At 33.9% G+C, this 15,085-nt stretch overlaps 1 protein-coding gene across 2 annotated transcripts in view; it reads left to right on the forward strand.

Annotated features, from left to right (window-relative positions):
* The window catches only part of DPYD (dihydropyrimidine dehydrogenase), a 1,007,953-nt gene that overhangs the window by 426,213 nt on the left and 566,655 nt on the right, over positions 1 to 15,085 (forward strand). For both annotated transcript variants that reach the window (XM_051993281.1, XM_051993280.1), the window contains exon 9: positions 12,841 to 12,948. In XM_051993281.1, coding sequence (XP_051849241.1) covers positions 12,841 to 12,948 — 108 coding nt within the window. The remainder of the gene's footprint in view (positions 1 to 12,840; positions 12,949 to 15,085) is intronic.

Below are 15,085 nucleotides of genomic sequence, written 5' to 3' on the forward strand. Positions count from 1 at the left end.
TTTCAGGAAAAAAAAAAACAGAACTTTATTTTCTGGGTTTCTTCTGTCAGCTCCTTTAATTAGAATAAGCTTCATACTTTCATGTGAAGAAGGTCCATAAATGGAGGTATATGGTGGACATGTGACTAAAAGAAGGCACAGATGAAATTCCTGGATGAAAAATCTTTAAAATTGCCTAAGTTATCAATGGAAAAATCTTTCCAATTATACATAAATGAAAAAATAGTGTGTCGTTAATGAAGTAAGCATATTACTCAAATTATATTTTTCCAAACATGTTTCTTAGAGATTCATTCAAAGAATCCAAAGTCACATCAAATTATAGTTTTAGAGATATAAGAATTGAGAAAAGAATAAACTCTAAATCATTGGTACCTTGATCCCTCTCTTTATTTATCTTGATATAGCCAGAGCAGGAACATTCAGAACCAAATGAATTCTTATTAAATCTTAATTTAATATATACAATTGCAAGCTAGACATAGATGCATGACTGTTTCTCATACCTTTCTCTTCTGGCATCTCCTATTTTATGGAAAAGTGAGGTTGGTATGATTTTCATATTTGTATTTCACAGCATCAAAATGTCTTTTAAACAAACTATGAAATGAAGTTTTTTTCATTATATACCCTCTTTTCTCCACTCATATAACTCCCACCCTAGTTCTGTTCCTCATCTCTTTTTACCTGGACTGACGCATTAAACTCCTAACTGGTCTCCCTTCAGCCTCTCTCCTCTCCATTCTTTCTTCCAAATAGTTTTCAAATGATCATTTCTTAAATATAGATCTTATTCTTTCCTACCTGTCACTTCCAAAACATTCAATGGCTCCCTATTGTCTCTAAGGGGAAAAAAGTTCTGTTTTACAATCTTAGGTTAGTGGTTATGACAACCTTAACAGAAGGTTTGTTCTTAAAATTCTTAAAAATTAAAATTAAATTAAAATTAAAATTCTTTAAATTGAAATCCTCTTAAAATTATCTCCCTCTCTCTTTCACCCTCTTCCTTTTTCCCTCTCCCTCTTCCTCTCCTTCTTCTTCTTCCTCTCCCTTTCCTTCTTCTTCTTCCTCTCCTCTCCCACACCTACACACCCTATTATTCTATAGTACAAACTCTCTATTCCAGTAAAACTGGCCTTCTAGCCATTTTGTATACACGCTATTTTATCTCTTGATTTTGTGCTTCTTTTTAAGCTACCTTAAACCATAAGAAAATTTCTTTGATTCTTGTCATACTGGACTGAAAAGATTTTGAGTAGGGTCACAATAGCACATATGCTTATGCCATGATATGGGGATACCATGGCCCCATGGCAATAGCTCAGTGAAATCTGAGGAAGTTTTTTCATCAGGATAATTTAAAGATTAATTCTTAAAGATATATGTGTGTATTTGTTGTGTGTTTATAAACATCCAAACACATATGTGCGTAATATAATTCTACTCTGCCTAAATATTATTTGTATCCTGGTATCAATAGCCAATAGATTACCTCTTCTTCCCTTTTCCCATATATTACATTTTATAATCGTGACATCTATTCCTAAAAATTTTTTTCCCAAAATAAAGAATTAGGCTCTAAATGAATCATGTGTTACATTTTCCAATTATTTGAGGTATTTTCGTCTTTAAGAAATCTTGAAAATTTGATAACTAAATGGTTTTACATATATAGTTTATGAACAAGAAAAAAAAATAAGCATGCTATTCTTGTGGATAAAAGGAAGAGAAGTGAGAGAAATGTTCCATTTAGGTAAGTCAGGCAAGTTACTAAATCCAAAGAGGAGTCACTTATGTCAGCATTGACTTGGAGAGAGAGATCTTCATTGCAGTGTCCCATGAATTACTGAGCTATATCACTTATAAAGGTAACTTGGGAGATAAATGCTATGCATATCAAAGTTAAAATGATTCTGGAGAAGATAGCCAAGTTATTATATGACAAGAGTGAAATGAAAATTAAAATTCAACAAACCATATACTTGGAGAAAATCTATTAAGATTTAGCTTAATATGGATAAATATAAAATATTACACTTGGAAGATAAAATGAAGAAGGAAAAGATGAGACCTAAAGGGAAAACAAACAAGCAAGCAAGCTTTGAAGGACACATATGTATGAGTCAGGAAGAATTTTATCAACAATAAACAATGGTGAATGATAAAGGATATTCAGACAGGTATAAGAAAATTGAAAAAAAACATATTTCATCAAAGGTAGAGAAGAGAATATGTTGAAGTAAGAAGTGCTCAGTAAATATGTATATTCTGGGAGTATGACAGGGAAAAGGAAGGAATATAAGAGAGCGTAAGAGGACATCATTAATGGGAAGGATTTTTAAGGCTAGAAGAGGTCCTGGGCATATTTGTAGACAGTGGTGAACAATCTGCTAAATAGAGATTGACGATCAAGGGGACAGTGGGAAATGATCAATAGAATCAAGCTCGTGAAGAAGGCAGTGATGTGATCAAAGGTACAAATTGAGGCATTATAGTTGGAAAGGGAAAGGGCTTAGTGTTCACTGGTTGCCATATTTCTCTACTTGTTAGGAGGATTAAGTGCTGGCAAATCAGTTCTTGCAATCTTTGTCCTTACTCATTTTGTGGATATTTCAATTTATTTATACAGTTATTTATTTATTTTTCTATTCTCTCAGAAACCATAGTACAGTCAATATCTTTGCTTTTGTACATTTTTCCCTCCCACTCTCCCCCCTCCCAGAATTGATAACTTGTTTAAACAGATCAGGTCAGAGTTGCTATAATTGCACACAGTGTTGTCGCCTTATCTTTATCCTTACTTCTAATTTGGTATTGATTTTAGCTCTCACCAGTTGATGAGAGCTGTGTAGAGATGACTGCAAACAGACAGCTGATTCTGAAATGAAGGCTGCCTCAGTGACCACTTATTTCCTGTCTCTATAAAAGGCACAGTCGATTTCATGTTTTATAATCTCGTTTTTCACTTCCAGAATGGCCTTCATCTTATAGAAAGTACATGTGATGTACACATGAGGCTTCTTTGTAGCCTATATAAGTCTTTTATCCCTCCCCCTTTTTTATTGGTCCCATTCTTTGTTTTCTATCCCATGGTTTTGCCATATTACTCCTTTTTGCATAGAAGTCAAGAATCATTGTTACACCTATTCAACATGTAAAGGATTGCTTGCCATCTCGGGGAGGGGGTGGAGGGAGGGAGGGGAAAAATCGGAACAGAAGTGAATGCAAGGGATAATGCTGTAAAAAATTACCCTGGCATGCGTTCTATCAATAAAAAGTTATTAAAAAAAGAATCATTGTTACATCTGGGAGTTGATATGTTATATCTTTGCCCCACCTTCTACAGTAGCCATTGGATAATTGGTTTTTATCCTTCATTTTTGTAGAGGACCAAAATGATATCATTGCATTAGAGACAAATTACTTAAGAATCAGAAAGACCTGAATTCAAATGCTCCTTCAGATACTAATTACCTATGGAATCCTAGATGAACTACTTAACATCTCTTAGTTTAAGTTGCTTTATTTCTAACGTGGACATAACAATGGCCTGTCTTTTTTAAATTTATTTTTATTAAAGCTTTTTATTTTCAAAACATATGCACGATAATTTTTCAACATTGACCTTTGCATAGCCTTGTGTTCCAGTTTTTCCCTCCTTCCCACCACCCCTTTCCCTCAGTTGGCCAGTATCCAATATTATGTTATACATTTTAAAATATATGTTAAATCCAGTATATGTAAACATATTTATACAATTATCTTGCTGCACAAGAAAAATCAGATCAAAAAGGAGAAGAGTAAAAAACAAAATGCAGGGGAACAACAGCAAAAAGAGTGAAAATGCTATGTTGTGATCCTCATTCAGTTCCCATAGTTCTCTCTCTGGGTGCAGATTGCTCTTTTCATCACAAGATCATTGGAACTGGCCTGAATTATTTCAGTGTTGTAAAGAGCCAAGTCCATCAGAATTGATCATCGTATAGTCTTGTTGTTGTGTACGATGATCTCCTGATTCTGCTTATTTCACTCAGCATTAGTTCACATAAGTCTCTCCAGGCTTCTCTGAAGTCATCCTGCTGATCATTTATTATAGAATAATAATATTACATGACATTCATATACCAAAATTTATTCAGTCATTCCCCCACTAATGGGCATCCATTCAGTTTCCAGTGTCTAGCCATTACAAAGAGGGCTGTCACATATATTTTTGCACATATGGATCCCTTTTCCTCCTTTAAGAACTCTTTGGGATACAAACCCAGTATTAACACTGCTGGATTAAAGGCTATGCAGTTTGATAATTTTTTGAGAACAGTTCCAAATTGCTCTCCAGAATGGCAGGATAACAGCCTCTCTTTTACAGCATTCTTGTGAGGCTCAAATGAGATTTATCTGTAAAGGACTTTGCAAACATTAAAGAGCTGTATATTACCTATTACTACTGTCATTATGATTATTATCTCTTGATGTAATCAAGCCAACCCTATACTAATTCTTTTATTTATTACCTGAGGAGACTGTGAGTCATTTTTCATTTAGCCTTAGCTTTCTGAAGTCTTCTGGTTTCATTCATAGAGAGAATACCAAGAAAGAGAATATTCATTTCTCCAGAAGATTATCAAGTTAGTCCTCAGAGAAAAATCCCACTATTGTTGTTATTGTTCAGTTGTTTTGTCTTGTTCAAGTCTGTGACATCATGAACTAGAGCACTCAAATATTATCCATGGGGTTTTGTGTTGGTAAAGATGCTGGAGTGGTTTGCCATTGCCTTTTCCAGTGGACTAAGGCAGAGGTTAAATGATTTGACCAGAGTCATATAGCTTAGTGTCTGAGGTCAGAATTTTTATTCAGTTCTTCCTGATTCCAGAGCCAGCTCTCTATACACTAAGCCAATTAGCTGTCTCCACATTGAGATTACTGACCGTTAAATGAACACTGTGAGTCTTATAATTCTCTCTGCTTTTGTACCATTCATAGCACTTTCATTGAATTAAGTAGCTTCACAGGACTGAAAAGTTTTTGTGAGTGATATGTGTATCTATATTTCTATATCATGAACTATGTTGGTCCCCAAATGCAGGACCTCTACCCATTCACAATTTGATTGTCATCCTTTCCCTATAATGACTACCCTGATCCTTGGACAGTTAACCCTTGGATGCAAAAGCCCGCATTTGCATCCTTTATGTCTCAGGAGCAGGGCTTTTTAAACATTTTTTGCCAGGGACATTTTTATACACTCATAGTGCAAAGTGCACTCGTTGTATGTCCAAAACCAAGGCTGCAAACATAATACACACAATACCTAACAGGAAACTCCCAGATTCATTATGCACTTGATTTTGAATCAAGTTTTGGTTATTGGTTCAGAACCTTTTACTCTTACAAATTTTCCATGGCCTGCACACATTTAGTTATGGGGTTGCAACCCACAATTTGAGAAATGTTGCTAGTAATAATACCTGCTAAAGTGTGTTCTCTGTGATATTGCATTTAGAAACATTACCCCAAAAACCCAATATAACCCCATGTGATGATAATGAACTAAGATTAAACCTTTTAGTGAAGGTTCTCTTTAGAGATAGTATATTATAAAAGGAAATATACTGGTTTGAGAATTAGAAGAAATGTATTCAAGTTCTTGGCAATGCCATTAAATAAATGCAGTTGAACATGGGTAAGTTGGGATACTTTTTGTAGGCCTTGATTCCTTTATTTCTAAAGTGATGATCTCTAAAATCTGTTTCAGTTTTAAATCCTTTGACATTCAGATAGAACTAAAATCATGGATAATAGAAAAAAATACCCTTCACTCATATACAAATTTTTTGACATTGCCATTTGTCCAGGCTATATACAAAACATAGAGAATGTGGGGATTGGAAGATAAAAGTAAATGAAACAATTTTGAGAGGTCCAATTTATAAAACAAAGGAATAACAACTTAATTGATTGTTGCATATTTTCTGAATTCAGAAAAAAAAATAATGTTAAATATCCTGGGGTTTATTTAAAATATCCTGGGATAGGTTACTCAATCACTGTGGTATAAATTTAGTATGATAATGGATTGTCACATACATGTATCTCTATCTACACATATATAACTGTATATGTTTATGTATGGATGTTTGCTCTCCAGACAGAAGCTTAATTTATCTACATCAAGCTTTCATAACACAATACCTTATTTCAGGCCCTCTCCAGTCTATCTGATATTTTATTGTTTAAGTTAACTAATAATTGCAAAAATACTTTAAAAGCATAAAAAAGAAATGATCCCCTATGATTTCAGAAGATGGTTAAGAAGTAATGCTGTTTATGGCATCTAGAGAGACAAAAAAATGATATGCAGAATAAGAAATGCATTTTTTAAATGCAAATAGTTTGGGAATGTTTTTTCTTTACTGTACTTATGTAATAGAAGGATTGGTAGTTCTTTCCTCTCTCCCTTGTCTTTTCTCCCTTCTTCTTCTTCTTCCCTCCTTTCATTCCTCTCTCCCTATCTCTTTTCCCTTTTTCCTTCTTTCTTCCTTCCAAACATACTTCTTTCCTATTTCACTGGATGAGATAAAAGATGAATGGTTGATAGTAGAAACAAAATTATAAAATAAAAGAAATTAAGTGAGCAATAAATAATAAAAAAAACAAAAATAATTCTTATCCTTTGTCATTAATTAAGTAGTTTGGATTTATAAGAGCACCTGATAGAAGCTAGGTTCTATGTCAATAATAATGTCTCGGGGCCACTAGGCTGACACTATTCTTGATGGCAGTCTATTGGGGAGAAACAGCAAGTTAGGGTCCACAAACTGAAAAGAGCAGATACAAAGTGTTCACTACCTTAAGATGCTTCTTCTGTGTCATGGCTACTGAGAGCAGCTGGAGAAAGGCTGGCTGATTGCTTGACAATTCCCTTGAGAAATTCCTAGTATAGCTAGGATATTTTAGAGAAGCAAGAGAGTGAGCACTGATGGTGTGTCTGGGATGAGGTTGATTTTTCTATTCTATAGGAAACAGAAACTTTTTGTGAAGACAGAGTGAGGGAGCAGACAGGGAAGGCTTCTCCGAGTAGCTGAGTAGTCAGCCTGCCCGGCAGAATATTTTGTCTATTTATGTAGTCTGCTTATTTCCTTCTCTTTGGAAACAACCTGGGAGCATTTATCCTATGTATCCCTGGGGTATCTTCTACCTGTGCAATCCTATATGGTTCCTGACTTATGAAGTGGTAGAATATTTGCTTCTCAAAGATGGCCTCCCATGAAATGTCATGTCAGCATCAGCAAATTTTGTTCCTCAGAACTTGAGTATTATCTGATCCAATTTTGTTTTTTTTTTTGTTTGTTTGTTTGTTTGTTTGTTTGTTTGTTTTTAGAGTGTGTCTTTAATAGTACTTGGGAGACGCAGTGATTATAAAAATCAGACACTTGGATTATTCAGCAAAATTAGATGATTACTCCTCACTTTATAGCCTCAAGCTCAATTGGTTAATTTAACTTAAGAAAAATGAGATAAATTCAACAATTCAGTCCTTTATTTTTCTTTATATTAATACATAGCACTTTATAAAAATGATTAGATAAAAATTGGTTAACATTCTAAGAAATTAATAACGCTAGAGATTCCTCTCTAGCAGAACTTTGAAATAAATTGTTTTATTTGTTAGAAAGTCTTCCTGATATAATAGTATATTCAGAAAACAATATACTGTAAAATCAAGAAGGATCAATAGACCACTTTTTTTCTCCAAAAAAGGTAGTATCTATTTTCTATCAGTTTTACATTCCTGAGAAGTTGGATCCATATTTGAGAATACTAGAGGATTGAAGCATTGGATGAAATTAACCAAAGGTTTTCTATATATTTATAGTTTATATTGATGGATCTCTATTAAAAGTAGGAGTCTCAGTGCTAATACTGACTATATTTTAATTAGCATAATTAATAAATATGTTAGCTAAATGGTAGGTATGTTGAGAGAGAGAGGAAGAGCATCAGAGGGTCTCTGGTTTGGGAACATGATGTACTTGGAGTCAACATCAAGCAGAACAGTTTATGGTTAAAAAAAAAAAAAAGGCTGGTAAAGTTAGAGACCTCTATAAAGGGGAGGCCAGGGGAAGAGTTTATTACTCTGCCCTCCAGCCTTCCAATCACAAGTCAGAGGGAAGGGAAAGTGCTGAAAAGGTGTTGAGCATCAAAGCTGAATCAATCTCCATGTTGATGAGATTCCAGGTGATGAGTTGATGGGAAATGAAACTATGAATATATGACCTAGTTAGGACATAGACCTAGCCTGCTGCTGAATTAAGTTTTACTTTAAAATATGCTTCTGGATGCAGGAGACAAAGCTTTAGATTTTTGTTTCTTTCTTTTTATTGGGCTGGCAACAGGAATATCCAAAATCTTATTTATGATAGTAGATCTCATGAAAAACACTTTTTGCAGACAAATACTAAGCACAGTAATGACATTAGAATTGAATTTAATATTCACAAATTGTAGGATAGAAATGTTTTGAAGGCAAGACTGTTTCTGTTTTTGTTTCTTATTAACTTAATATGGTATGATGTCTTGGAAGAAAGTGAAAGTTTCACAAACATTTGTTAAATTTTATTTTATGTTTAATTTAATTCCCATAGTTCTTCCAAAGAGATATTTCTTTAAAACAAGTAAGGTATACCTTTTTAATCCAGTATATTTTTATTCTTTTGCTAATCTAAACTTTTATTTTAACAAGAATTATTGATGATTTTTACCAAAAAGAGTGAGATTGTTCATAATCTGTTCTGTGTGATAGTAATTCAGAGTTGTATTTTAGGGGGAATCTTTTATTTTACATCATTATAATCATTGCCCTTATTCTGTTAATTTTGCTGGCTTTATATCAGTTCAAATGATTTTTCCAAGTTTATCCTAATGCCTCACACAATAAATTATCTGTATATCCAACTATTGTATTTTTACCCATGCCCCAGTTGATGGACACCCACTTTGTTTACATCATTTTGTCAACATACCAAAGGGATTGTTGTGGACATTTTGATAATTATGAAACCTTTTAAAATATCAAATATTGATAAATATTTCAAATTACTTAAAAGAATTCTACTCAAGAGAAATTTTCCAAAGAGACTAGTGAGTCCCTAGTTAATTCTACCCTTCAAAGCTTCATTAATATTTAGTCTGCTCTAATCAATGCTCATGAATTTACTCCAAATCTCATGTTTCTCCTTTTCAGAATAATTATTATTAAGTTGCTTCATTTCATATCTATGGCAAAACAACTTATTTTGAGTCATACACTTAAAATGATGAAAATTATACAATATAATATAGCATAAAATCTGGCCATCATGTTCACTTCAAAACCAAAATGCCCTCTCCAGCCCCAAGGCTGAAGTCTATCATTCAATATTCACCATGAAACTTCTCTGTATTGGCAGATAAACCCAGAAAATCGACTGTCTCCTCATTAAAACATCTGTTTCTTAATGTTTTTTTGAAAGACAATTCATTTAGTTATGCAGAATATTCTCTCTGTCTCTCTGTCTCTCTCTTCTCTCTCTTTTTCACTCTCACCTGACCTCCTCCACCTCTACCTCTACTAAAGAGAATAAAATGACTCCTAGTTAGTTAAATGGAGGAAAATATCCTTTCCTTTCTCCTTATCTCACCATGAGTTAAAAATGAATATAGACTATGATTGGTGGTCAGTGTTTTGTCTTTATTTTTTAACATATCAAACAAATGAAAAGATTATAGGGAATAGAAGTTAGACACTGGCCGTGTTTGTCAAAAAAAAAAAAAAAAGAATTAAGGATTAGTTTATATCCACCTCTCTCTTTTATTCCCATCACTGGGCAGGAGAAAAGTAGGAAGTAATTGCTTTGCAATCAAGCAAGGGATAAAGTAGAAAACCTTTGGGCTAAACTCCCAGTAAGAGGGGGTTAGGAAATAGAAAGAAAAAGGGGGAAGTAATCTTTAACTCACTCAATTTCTACTCTCTCTAGTCTGCACCAGCAATGTATACAAAATCTTAAAGAAGTGGTAGAGACAATTACTTTGCTTCTAATCTGTGTCTCCCTCCTTAACAAGGATAAGTGAAATAGAATTTTTAGTATTGTTTTTCTTTCTTGGCATTATCTCCCAAGCTAAGTTTAATATCAAGGATTTTGTGAACTTGGGATAAAAGCTCAATTCATTTTTTATACCATTCTTCCCTTCATGTACTCTGGGATCCTGTAATACAGTTCCTTGTTGTTTTTTGTATATGGTATTTCATCTCCTGATTCCAAGAAACTTCACTGGCTTGTCTCCCAAGTCTGGAACTCTTCTTCCTCTTCTCTGCCTCCTGGCTTCTTTCAAGCCTAAGAAAGGTCCCACTTAATTAAAGAAGACTTTCTCAAACTCAATTTATTCCCTACATAGAATGTTTTTATATAGTTTTTGCATGTTTTCTCTTTCATTAGATTGTTAATTGTTAACAATCAATTCAAACAATGACATTTCAATAATAGCAATAACTAAATAGGGTTGATTTTTCTTGAATACCTCTATGTATAATTTTCTTTTTGGCGATCTTCGTTTGAATGCACTTTATACCTGTTCAGTTCAATGAAAGGCAGCTTGGTATAGTGGATAGATTGTCAGACATGAAAGGAAAGAACAGAAGGAAGGAAGGAAGGAAGGAAGAATTGGGTAGGGAAAAGGAAGGAAAGAAGGGAAGAAGGAAGGGAGAAATAGAGGGAGGGAAGGAGGGAGGGAGAGAAGGAGAGAGGGAGGGAGAAGAAAGGGAAGGTAGAAGAAAGGGAGCAAAGAAGGAAATAAGCATTTATTAAGCACCTAGTATTTGTCAGGCACAAAGCTAAACATCGTGCAAATATTATTTAATTTGATCCTCACAAAAAGCCTGGGGAAATAAATAATATTATAATGCTTATTTTTTACACTTAAAGAAATCAAGGTAGATAGGTTACATGGCTTACTCAGAGTCAATTCTCAACTTTTCCTGTCTCCAGACCCAGTCCTCTGTTCACTATATCACTTAGAATGTGTATCTGACATGGATTCAAATTTTTTCTGTGTAGGCACAAGCTATTTAACCTTTGTGTAACTAAATAATTCCCAAAGATTATAAATGATAAATGGATTACTATATACATCAAAAGAGGATGATCATAATCAATTGATATGATTATGAATAAACTGATTTAGTTCAGAGGCCCTGTGGCTCACTAGAAAGAGTAATTGATTTGGAATGATTGGACCTGAGTTTCAATCTTGGCTCTTTCATTTATGAATTAATTTGTATGTCCCTCAGCTTTCTCATGTATAAAATAGAGAGGCAGCTCCTGATGATTTCTAAGGTCAAGTTCAACTCTAAGTCTATGATCCTATGATCAAATGAAGATTTAACTATCAACACCCTCTTAAAGATCTATAAAGTTATCCTGTAGAATTCTTCTGTTCTCTAGGCATTAATGAATGGAATATATATTTTCTGGATCCAATTTATGATATCTTATTATACACTGGAAATGAAAAATAAATATGTCCTTACATAGACAATCACTTTACATTAAATGTATGCAATAATTCTTTCAATTACATTTACTTTTTTACCATATATCCTTTATTTCACAATATGTCTGGAAACTAAAAGGGATCATTATTAATTTCATTTTATACAAGAAAAAAATGAAGACAAAATTAAATTAATTTGACTTGCCATGAGGTCAACAATACAGTCACATAATGATAGACATTGAATATTCAGATGGACTTCAATCTCTTTTAATTAATTAATTAATTTATTAATTTGTGGGACAAAATGATCAGTGTTAAATAGCTTGCCCAAGATTACACAGCTATTAAATGTTAAGTGCCTGAGATTAGATTTAAACTCAGGTTCTTCCTGGCTTCAGGACTAGTAGTGTTCTACAGTACTACAACATCTAGCTGCCCCTCAGATGGAGTTCAAAAATCATATAAGTCAATCCATAATGTAAAGAAATTCTAACCATAAGGACCATCCTCTTCTGTTTGAAGATTCCAAACCTTAATTTGCTTCTTTTCAACTTTTTTTCTCCTTATCCCTAAGACAGTCTGCTGGAGCCAAACAGAACAAGGTCGATTCCCCCTTCCACATTACAACCTTTCAAATACTTGAAACTCTTATGCTCCCCTGAGTCTTTTCTTCCTCAGGCTAAAATCTCCAGTTCATCCATGTGACTCTCATATCATATGGACTCACATCATCTTTATCCTGTTTGATCTCCTCTGGAAATTCTCTAGTTTAGTCATAGCTTTCATCCCAATAAACCTCCTTGGTATCCATAAAGTCAAATTTGCTTGCTTTCATTACAACTTCTATTTCCTCTTCTTTATTGAGTAAACTTTTAACAATTGTTTATAGACATTTGAGATCATGAATTTTATTGCTGGTTCCTTTTTTCATTTTTGCTTCCTGTGAACTTCTGAGTCTCAATTTTTATTCTTCCATTTATTCTTCCATACCTATAGAGCCATAAATAAAGCTCTGTCTTCTCCATTGAAAATATAGTATTCTATCCCCTGGACCTCAAATTATTTAAAGTAAAACTTAAGATGAAAAGTCTTGAAATTTCCAAAAAAGTGGAATTTGTCCAACATTCAAAATTTTACTATAATGGGAAAGGTTTTTTTTTTTTATTTGAAAAAAATATGGAAGTAATGAAATTGGAATATTTTTTCTGTTATGAAAGTAGTTATTTCCTCATGGGTTTTGTTTGTTTTTGCATTTGAAAAACATAATTATCGTTTAATAATCATTTAAAAACATTTTGTCTCCCTTAGGTTTACCAGAACCAAATAAAGACAGCATATTCCAAGGACTAACTATGGACCAGGGATTTTATACATCAAAAGACTTTTTACCACTGGTGGCCAAGGCAAGCAAAACAGGTAGAATATGTTTGTTTGTTTATTTTAAAAGTAGATAGAGAGAAGCTATTATAAGTTTTCTTTTTATCATATATATTTACTTTTTTCAAGTGCAGCTCATCGTTATATGGATTGGATATACCAGATGTCAACTAAAATATGAAAATAACAGATAGCATTCATATAATACCTTATGATTTGAAAATTGATTTACAAATGTTGTCTTACATCATCTACCCAAAAACCTTAAAGTGTGGGTGCTATTATTATACCAATTTTATGTATGGGGGAAGAGAAGCTAGAAGCTGAAGTGATCCATCTAGAGTGTGAGGGAATATGAATTTAGAGTTTCCTGGCTTCAATTCCAAGACTCTCCCAACATTCTTTACCTTGCTGCCGACAAAACAGCAGGCAAAACAAAAACACCTTGGTTCAACTGCTCAACAGGAACAACTAGTGTTCTATCCCCAAAACAGCAATGTAGATGGGTTAAATTCTATTAAAAGTCATGTGTGTATGTATGTGTGTATATATATCTATATATATAGATATATATATCTATATATATATATATATGTATTTTGCACCATGAAAAATGTAATGTTCATCGTAAGAATATTTGCTGATAAGGGCCAATGAAAGGGAGCTTTCTTGTGAGAAACATAGTTTTAGTGACTCAAAAAAAAAAATTTGAGATCAAGAACCCTTCACTGCACACTTTCCCCCTCTTTCCCTCACCTTTTTTTTTTTCCTTTTTCTTTTTCTGGGCCCTCCTGTGTCTAGAAGTTAAATAACCATGTGTCTGAAGTAGTTTCAGGGAGGGATTCAAGGTCTCTATTACTTCTATGATTTCATGAATTTCAAGGTAAATTGTATTAATAATGATTTATGAGCAGTAAATCAACATAATTCTTCCATATTCATCTACAAAAAAAGATTAAAGAATGTCTCAAAGTAAATCTTGGAATAGCAAAAAATGTGAGTCTTTTAGTACAATACACTTGGAAAATAGACAAGAAAGATCTTCCTCACTTGGTTAAAAGGTTACCTCAGTCCAGAAGAGGAAGCATTCCTAGAAGCCAGCAAGCAAGAGCCATAATTCAGTGGAGCAGGCAAATGCCCACACCAGCTCCCCCTCATGCTCAGCAAAGCCAGTAGAGCAGACAGACTCTGGGAATTTATGCTTCAGCATAGTCCCAGACAAAGAGGTAGTGAACAACCTAATGACATTCGACTGGTGCCTAAGCAAACTGGCAGCTACTAGCAAATGGGCTATATCCCACCAAGTGCTTTAGTCTAAACCTGGGCAGATGGGCAGTCTTCAGCAGCCAGACTGCTATGTGCTTCAGGGTAGCCCCAGAGAAATGGAGCAACCTCCCACCAGCCTTAGCATATGTTAAACATCACCACTAGGATCCTGACTAGGCACCTGTCAGACTCCTACAGCCTTCAGAATCTTCAGCCCTTCCACTCCATCACCTCAGTGCTGTACCACTAAGGTCCCCCATGTCCCTCAAGGCTATATCAGTGCAATACCAACTAAATAACTAGCATCTGCAATTCCTGGCATGAGAAGTCTGAGACAGTGACCCTTCCACCCTGGAAGAAGAGCTCATATATGAAAGAAAGGAAAAAGGTCAAGAGAGTGATCAAAAAATAAGAAAATAACCTCACCCCCCCCCCCCTAGAATGTTATTGTGGTGATAGAGAAAATCAGAACAAAAACACAATGTCACAAAACTTATGAGCAAAATGTCAAAGAAAAGTGGGAAGTGTTCTCAAGCTCAGGAAGTATTCACAGAAGAGGTCTAAAAAGGAGCTTAAAATCATATGAGATGTAGAAGAAAAAAAATGGGAAAAGAAATGAGAGCAATGCAAGAGAATTATGAAAAAAGAGTCAACAACTTGGAGAAGAATAAATAACTGGTTAAAAAGTAGAATTGGCTAAAAAAATTCACTGAAGAAAACAAATACTTAAAAAGTAAAATTGGCCAAATGGAAAAGGAAGTATAAAAACTGAGGAAAATAACTTCTTAAAAGTTAAATTGGGCAAACGGAAGCTAATGAGTCCATGAGACATTAAGAATCTTTCAAATAAATTCAAAGGAATGAAAAAATAGAAGAAAAGGTAAAATAACTCTTTAGAAAAATAAATGAC

The sequence above is a fragment of the Antechinus flavipes genome, chromosome 4 (genome assembly GCF_016432865.1).
Source record: "Antechinus flavipes isolate AdamAnt ecotype Samford, QLD, Australia chromosome 4, AdamAnt_v2, whole genome shotgun sequence".
Lineage (NCBI taxonomy): Eukaryota > Metazoa > Chordata > Mammalia > Dasyuromorphia > Dasyuridae > Antechinus > Antechinus flavipes.